General features: G+C 39.7%; 1 protein-coding gene across 1 annotated transcript; it reads left to right on the top strand.

Annotated features, from left to right (window-relative positions):
- Positions 1 to 213: 213 nt before the first annotated feature.
- LOC131874169 (uncharacterized) lies at positions 214 to 1074 on the top strand. The gene has a single exon (XM_059217419.1). It carries the CDS (start codon positions 214 to 216, stop codon positions 1072 to 1074), a length of 861 nt encoding a protein of 286 aa, XP_059073402.1.
- The last annotated feature ends 7700 nt before the right edge of the window (positions 1075 to 8774 follow it).

The raw sequence follows: 8774 nt of genomic DNA, 5'->3' as shown, positions 1-8774 counted from the left end.
GGAGGTAGAGGCCCTAATGTATTCACTGGGAGATGTTTTTCATGTAACCAAGTAGGTCACCAGTCATTTATGTGTCCTGAGAAAGCAAGCAGTAGTTCAAGCCAGCAAGGAGAAAGAAGGGTGTAGCTAGCCCAAGATGATGACCATCAAAGTACCACATCATATCACACCACCTCATCAAGACTTGCTGATCCAGTAAATGGAGAATGTATTATGTTCAATAGAACACTTTTGGCATCAATCAACAAGGAGCCACCACAGAGAAAGTCCTTGTTCGGAACCAAATGTTTGGTGAATGGTAAAGTATGCAAGGTAATAGTTGATTCTGGTTCTACTAAGAACTTGGCTTCTACTGAGATGATTGAGAAGTTAGGATTGAAGAAAATACCCCATCCTAACCCCTATAAAGTATCATGGTTGAATAAGGAGAAGCAAATATTAGTTGATGAGCAATGTTGGGTCAGTTTTTCAATCGGTGGTTATGAAGACAAAGTTTTGTGTGAAGTAGTGACTATGGATGCCTACCATATTCTTTTAGGGAGACCTTGGCAGTATGACATGAGTACTCAACATGATGGCAAGAGGAATGTGTATCACATCAAGAAGAACAGTGAAAATTTCACAATGACTTCCTTACCGGCTGATGGACAGGAAAAGAACTCAACTGGCAGTGTGATGCTGGTTGGACAGAAGGAGTTCATGAAAGGCCTACAGGAGGACCAGACCATGTGTTTTGCTATTGTGGTGAAGCCTAAGGATAGCATACCCAAGCAAGAGAAAAATCAGAATTTGTTGAAGAATGTAGGCCCCAAGGAGCTTGCTGATCTGTTGGATCAGTATAAAGGAATTGTTGCAGATGGTACCAATGATGTCTTACCCCCTGAAGGGATGACCAGTCATTATATAGATCTGATCCCAGGAGCCACTTTGCCTAATAAGGCTGCTTACAAACTCACCCCTGAACAAAATGCAGAAATAGCAAGGCAGATTCAAGAATTGTTGGAGAAGGGTTTCATAAGGAAAAGTGTTAGTCCCTATGCTATACCATTAGTCCTTGCACCTAAGAAAGAATGAACTTGGAGATTATGTTTTGACTCTAGAGCAATCAACAAGATAACCATCAGATACCATTTTCCTATGCCTAGATTGGAAGATCTCATGGATTGTTTAGGAGGAGCTAAGTACTACTCAAAGATTGACCTCAAAAGCGGATACCATCAGATAAGAATCAAACAGGGAGATGAATGGAAAACAGCTTTCAAGACCAATGAAGGTTTGTTTGAGTGGGTTGTAATGCCTTTTGGTTTATCTAATGCTCCTACCACTTTTATGCGCTTGATGAATGAAGTCCTAGCACCTTTCATTAACAAGTTTGTTGTAGTCTATATGGATGATATTTTGGTGTTTAACAGCAGCAAGGAAGAGCACCTCAAACACCTGGACATGGTTCTCAAGAAACTCCATGAAGAGAAACTGAAAATCAACCTTGAGAAGTGTTCATTCAGGCAAGAAGAGTTGGTTTTCCTAGGATTTGTCATCTCAAAAGGAAATTTGAAAATGGATCCATCCAAGGTTGAAGCCATCTTGAGTTGGCCAGCACCTACCAATGCAACTGAGGTAAAAAGTTTTCAGGGCTTGTGTAGTTTCTATAGAAAGTTCATTAGAAACTTTAGTGGAATTTGTGCTCCACTCATAGATACCATAAAAGGTGGAAGGAAATGTGTGTTTGTATGGACCAATGAAGCCAGTAGGTCATTTGAGACGTTGAAAAGGAAGATTGCAGCACTTCCCACCCTTGTACTTCTAGATTTTCATAAAGTTTTTGTGGTAGAATGTGATGCTAGCAATAGAGCTATTGGAGGAGTCCTAAGCCAAGAAGGGAGGCCAGTAGCCTTCTTTAGTGAAAATTTGAATGAGGCTAAACAAAAATACTCTACCTAAGACCTTGAATTCTATGCTATGGTCCAAGCCTTGAGAAAATGGAGGCACTACCTACTCCCTAAGGAATTTATTATGTTCACAGACAATCATGCTTTGAGTTTTCTAAATAGGCAGGAGAAACTTCATCATAGACATGTTAAATGGATGGAATTCTTGCAATCTTATACTTTTAACATAAAACATAAGAAAGGTGTTGCTAATAAAGTTGTTGATGCTTTAAGCAGGAGGAGTTTAACCATCCAAGAAGTTCATTTGGAAAGTGCAGGTATACACACAATAAAGGACATGTATGCTATGGATGATGATTTCATGGAAATCTATAAGGTATGCATGGATAGGATAGCAAGGTATCATACTGATTTTTCTGAGTTTCTAATACAAGATGGATTTTTGTTCAAAGGTAGTTTGCTTTGTATACCTAAAGGATCAATAAGGGAGGATATAATCAAGGAAAAGCATTGTGGGAGTCTAGCAGGTCACTTTGGGATAGATAAAACATTGGAGTTGGTAAGAAGATTTTATTATTGGCCTAAACTTCAGACTGATGTAAGAAAGTTTGTTGAGACTTGTTTTAATTGTCAAAGGGCCAAGGGCCAAACATCTAATGCAGGATTATATACACCATTACCTATCCCTCAAAGCCATGGGATTCAGTAAGCATGGACTTTGTGCTTGGTCTTCCAAGAACCAAATTTGGTTATGATAGTGTGTATGTGGTTGTGGACAGTTTTTCCAAGATGGCTCACTTTATCCCATGCAAAACCACTCATGATGCTTCACATGTTGCAGGTTTATTCTTTCAAGAGGTAGTTAGACTCCATAGATTGCCTATGTCAATCATATCAGATAGGGATCCTAAGTTTATAGGTCACTTTTGGAGGACCTTATGGAAAAAGCTTGGCACCAATGTTGCCTTATCTTCAGCATATCACCCTCAATCAGATGGATAGACTGAGGTTATCAATAGGTCACTTGGAAACCTCTTGAGATGCCTAACACAAGAATATGATTCAAGTTGGGATTCTATCTTGGCACCAGCTGAATTTTTTTACAATGATTCCATTAACAAGAGTACAGGTATGACACCTTTTCAAGTTGTTTATGGTGTACACCCTAGAGGGATAATGGAACTCTGAGATGTTAGTCATTTGGAGAAAAAGAGTGCGTTGGCTGAAGATTTTGCAGAGGTAATGAAGGATGTGCATGATCAAGTAAGGAACTAGCTGCACCATACCACAAAAAAGTATAAGGTAGCATCAGATAAGAAAAGAAGAGATTTGCAATTCAAAGTGGGTGATTTGGTGATAGTACATCTGAAAAAGGAAAGATTTCCCAAGGAGAAGTACAACAAGTTGATGATGAAAAAGCTTGGTCCTTGTAAGATCCTCAAAAAGTGTGGGAATAATGCATATCAAGTTGATCTACCTTCATCTATTGGTTTATCACCTATCTTTAATGTTGCTGACCTTTATCCTTATGAAGGATCTGTAGATGATGTTTTTGTTGCAGGTGAGCAAAGGTTGCAGCATGATGAATCACTCAAGGAGCTATCACAGCCATCTACTCTTGAGATTGAAAGTATCCTTGACAAGAGGGTGACTAAACAAATAAGGAGGAAGGTGTACTATGAATACTTGGTCAAATGGAAACACCAACCCCTAGAGGAAGCCACATGGATGACTAAGGAGGCCTTTGAAAAGGTAGGGTTTCAGTTTGAGAGCATTCCAACTCAAGGGACTTGAGTTCTTTTGAACCTATGGAGCATGGTGTAGGGCACCTTGACTTTTCTTTATGGCATTGTGTTTTTCTTTTTCATGTTTTGCTTGTAATAAGGATGTGTGATGACCATCCATGTCTTGGTGATCCTTTTTTGTGTGGTCAAGGGACTCTTAGGTCATTCTATAAACCTAGAGTTGCCTTACTCCACTTGGATCCTATTAGGTCTAGTAGTCATTTTTCTTGTAGTGATTAGTTTTGGCATTAGGAGGGTGATTTTTATGTGTTTTAGTCCATATGGTCATGTTAGAACCATTTTGGAATAGTTAGGGGTCATAAATGTTGAAATTGCAAAAAATGCAAAAACTGTCAAAAATGGAGTTGACAACTTTTGACAGTTTTGTGCAACTTTTGAAATTTAGTTAAACAAATGCTCCAATAGTTCCCAACCACCTTGGTTCAGTTGAGCCTATTAGGGGAAGCCTATTTAGGCTTTGAATTTGACTTCCAAAGGGTTGGAAGTGATTGAGATGTAAAATTGCACAAAATTCTGATAAAAAAAACCAGTTTTCTGAGCAAACTCATGACTGTACGGTTCTATACAGATTTGAAAGCCTGAAACAGGCCCATGGTCATGTGAAAATGTGAATTAATTTTCATTTGGTTCTAGATTGATAGATTTTGGTGTTGAATTGAGGAAGTTATCGAATTTTTCCTCTAAACTACTGCAAACCCTAGGGCTTTGGGGTTTTACTGCTAAATGGCACATATCTTGCAATTCTAGGGGTGTCAATTCAAGTCCCTTTGGAATTTGTAAGGTATGAAGGTGTACTATAACATCCTAAACACTTAGGACCTGGTGAAGAAGATTGCTTGGTGTTTGTGCAAGCCATAGGCTAAATATCCTCATGTATTTAGCCTGCACTTTGATGTTTGAAGTGTGTCGATCAGTAGAAGGACCAAGGGGCTAGTGAAAGATATTGAAAGGTAAGAAAACAAGTTGAACAAATTTCCCAAGACTCTGTCCAAGCCTTATGAACCCATCATCAAGTGCTTGCTGGTGTTCCAAGCCTGAATTGGCCAATTAGGCCTATGAACCAAGTGAGAGTTTGATAGTGCAGGAGTAAGGTGAGGCTTTGTCCTCTTAGGGAATGTTTAACCATATGTTGGAGGTTCCAAATCAACAAAAATAGTACCATGTCCTTTGTAAATTTTGTCTTGTATTGATCGGTTCCTTGTTGACAGACCTAGTAGCCGAGTAAGCCCAAAAGGTAAAGTTGGCATAGTAAGGTTTGGGGCAGCCACTTAGTGGTTGGATTTTGGGTTGGTTAGGGTCATAGAAGGTGTCCCTACTATTGTTTAGTATCAGACAATAGATTTGAGGCATTTTCCTTGTTTGAGCCTCATTAAGGGATTGAGTCCCTGAAGCTAATTTTGTGTCAAAGTTGAGTAACCCTTAAGGGATTGGTTTTGGCCTTGGATAGGTCTTAAGATTGTGTGAGGGTGGTCTTACAGTTCCTTACCAAGTGTGGGTAAGGTAGACTAGGTTGGAATAGTCACCTTTTGAGTCTGAAAGACTGTGAGCCTATTTGACACTTCCTGTTGTGTGCACTCTACATCACTAACCTCCAGACTCTTGAAAGTCCTTCCTTCTTTGATTAGTCATCAACAAAATGGTTTTTTGCCAGGAAGACAAATTCTTGATTCCATCATAACTGTCCATGAGAATATCCATTCCGTTGTTATGGCTAAGAAATAGGGTTTTATCCTCAAGCTTGACCTATCTAAGGCCTATGACCGGGTTGACTGGTCTTTCCACATGAAGGTCCTTTTGTCTTTTGGCTTCTTTAACAAATGTGTGGACCTCTTCAAGAAGCTCATCTCCTCTGCCTCCTTTGTTGTTCTTGTTTACAGATCTCCCTCCTCCTTCTTTCAAGCCTCCAGAGGATCGAGGAAAGGGGACCCCATTTCCCCTATCCTCTTCATTATTATGGCTAAATGTTTTGGTAGGTCCATGGAAATTATGGTGACTAGAGGTATTTTTAAAGGTCTCCAACCTTCATCTGTTGATCATACATGCTCCCACCAACAGTTTGTGGATGACACCATTGTTATGGGGGATTCAAGCATTTTGGAAGCCAAAATACTAAAGGACACCCTTTGTAAGTTTGCTTATGCTTCTGGCCAACTTATCAACTGGGTTAAAAGTGAAGTTTTTTTCATCAACACTCCTGAGAGAAGACAACATAAAATCAGCAAAATTCTGGAATGTCAAACTACTAATCTTCCTGCTACTTATCTTGGTCTCCCCCTAGGTATTGCTCCACCTGATTCCTTTTGGAGCTCTCTGGTGGATAAATTTCAAAGAAAGCTTGCTGGTTGGAAAGGTTCTCTGTTAAGTTAGGCTGGCAAGCTTCAACTTCTTAAAGCATCCCTTCAAAGCATTCCTATTTATTCTCTTTAGCCTCTTTAGAATTCTAGTTAAGTATGGTGATGCTATTGAGAAAATTCAAGAAAAAAATCTTTGGTCAAGGGTTGAGGAAAAGAAAAGAATGACATCAGTGGCTTGGGGCAAGGTTTACAGACTGAAAAGTAAAGGTGGTTTGGGCCTAAGAAGAATCTGGACCCTCAATGAATCTCTTTTGTCTAAATAGGTTTGGAGACTGTTCCACTCTGACAGTGAATGGTGTAAAATTTGGACATGTAAGTATCCTCTTTTGTCTTCTTCTCTTCTCTCTTTTATCAATTCTGATTTCAGTATTAATGGGTCCCATATTTGGAATCATGCCTCTAAGTGTAAAGACAACATTGCTAAAGGGGTGAAATGGAGAGTTGGTAATGGTGGGAAAGTTAGATTTTGGGAGGACCCCTGGTTACTTGAGAAGCCTTTGATTGAAATCCCCGATTGGGCCTCTTTTGCTGCCCCCTGTATTAGAGTCTTTGGCTCCTTGGTTGAGGAGTATTGGATAGGTGATAAATGGCAGAACATTGAAAGTATCCACCCTGACCTTATCAATCTTAAGAACCATTTGTCTTCTGCTTGGTTGATCAATGAGGAAGGTTCCCTTATTTGGAAATATGAACCTAAAGGCAACATTATTGTCACTTCAATGTATGGTGTTCTTTCCCCTACCCTCTCAGAGAATCCCTTTTGGTCTAAAGCCTAGATAAAGGGTCTTATCCCTAAGATCAATTTTTTATATTGGACAATCCTTCAAAACAAAATTTTGACCTTAGATAATCTTAAGGTCAGAGGTTTTTCCTTCCCAAATAGGTGTGCTTTATATCTTGGGGAGGAAGAGTCTGTGGACCATTTGGCTATCCATTGTTCCTTCACTATTTCAATTTGGGAAAGATTTCTTAAGAATTTTTGTATGGAATGGGTGTTTCCTAACTCTGTTCGAGAATTGTTCCATTCTTGGAGTTATCATTGGTCTAACCCCACTCTGAGATCTTTGTGGCAACTATCTCTCCCTCACATCCTATGGGGGATCTGGAGAGAAAGGAACAACCACATCTTCAGGGACACTTCTCTCACCCAGGCTATTATTTTCTAGAGAATTCAAAGGGCTATTGTGGAGAACATTAGGATCATTAGGGATCCTTGCAATACTACCAACCCCATGGAAACCCATATTTTCAACTCCTAGAATCTGAAGAGTGTTGGTAGTATTGATCCCAAACAAAACAAAAGACTTGAAGCCAGATGGCACTCTCCACCTCATGGTTGGCTCAAAATCAACTTCGATGGAGCTGCCAAAGGCAATCCTGGCCCAGTGGGATGTGGTGCAATTCTTAGAGATGAAAATGGCAGTTGTAAGGAAATGATTGTTGTTCCTATAGGTTGCCAAACTAACCACATGGCTAAAAGATGGAACTGTCCCTATCTATGGATTGAGGGGGACTCTAATAACATCATCAAGTGCCTAAAAGGAACTTCTAAACCTTCATAGACCATCAACAACATAATAAAGGCTGCTAGAGATCTCATCAACACCTTCAAGAAATGCTTTATTTCCCACATTTATCGTGAAGCTAATGGTCTAGCTGACTGGGCAGCCAACATGGCGGTCAATCACAACAATATGGTTACCTGGAAGGGTGAAGAGGGTCTCCTCAATGACGTCAAATCGATCATCTTCATGGATCGATATAATAGTTCCCAAAGATCACAAATGGACAAAATAATGATTAAATGAATTAATAGGAGGGCTATGAGTAATTATCATAATGTCAGTACCATTTATTACAAGATAAAAGCCACCTTTTCCAATGCTTTCTTGGTATATGTGGTCACTTTGAGAAATTTATTTCCTATAGCTCTCTGCAACTCTCGGCCTTCTGTTTTGAAAAGCGAGAAAATGGGGGAAATAGACACTGCTATGAACCTACCAACTGTAATGAGTGGAAACAAAAAGAGGTTATTTGGAACATCTTGTAGAAGGGCGGGTTTACAAAGTTTATAGAGAGGCTCCATCGGAGGGACGCCTCAATCACCAACTTTTTCTACAAAAACTAGAGGAAGGGCACCCTAAAGATGGGGGATCAAACAATCTCCATTGATGAAGACCTCATCGCTCAGGTCACGGGTCTTCGCAGGGAAGGAAGCAATTACTATAGAGACAAAAAACTGAGCAAGGAGGCAATTAAGTGATACCCTGAAACGACAAAGGAGAAGAAGTGCCTAGTAAAGCTAAGTAAAACCTACTACCCGCCTAGGGAATTTGTTAAGCCATGGAGGGATGTTTTGTTTTCTATTATGAATTACATTACCTTGGATGGAAGATTCACAAAAGTGTATGGCTATCATTTTGTATTTCTTAATCATTTCAGGTATGATGAAAAAGTTAAAATTTCATATTTCCTACTGTGTTCAATGAATGCTACCATTAAAGCCCATAGAGAGAACCCTAAGGGTGATATAGCCATGCATCAAGGTCTTATGGTGTTAATTTATGACCATCTAAAAGCTAACCAAATTGCCCGTCCCTAGCCTTCTATCTCCAAGTTTGAGGAGGAAGGGTCAGATTCTAGTTTTTCTATGGGTGAGGAGTCTGAAAGTGATTCGATGAGTGAGTTAGAGGAGAGTCTAGAAGACTCTGAAGCTGAAATTGGTA

Source organism: Cryptomeria japonica, chromosome 3, assembly GCF_030272615.1.
Source record: "Cryptomeria japonica chromosome 3, Sugi_1.0, whole genome shotgun sequence".
In the NCBI taxonomy this organism is placed as follows: domain Eukaryota; kingdom Viridiplantae; phylum Streptophyta; class Pinopsida; order Cupressales; family Cupressaceae; genus Cryptomeria; species Cryptomeria japonica.
The sequence above is the reverse complement of the archived record's forward strand: the minus strand, read 5'-3'. Positions and strand labels throughout refer to the sequence as shown.

Excerpts from the sequence above, each read along its gene's own strand:
- LOC131874169 (XM_059217419.1), top strand. The coding sequence starts at position 214 with ATGTTCAATAGAACACTTTTGGCATCAATCAACAAGGAGCCACCACAG.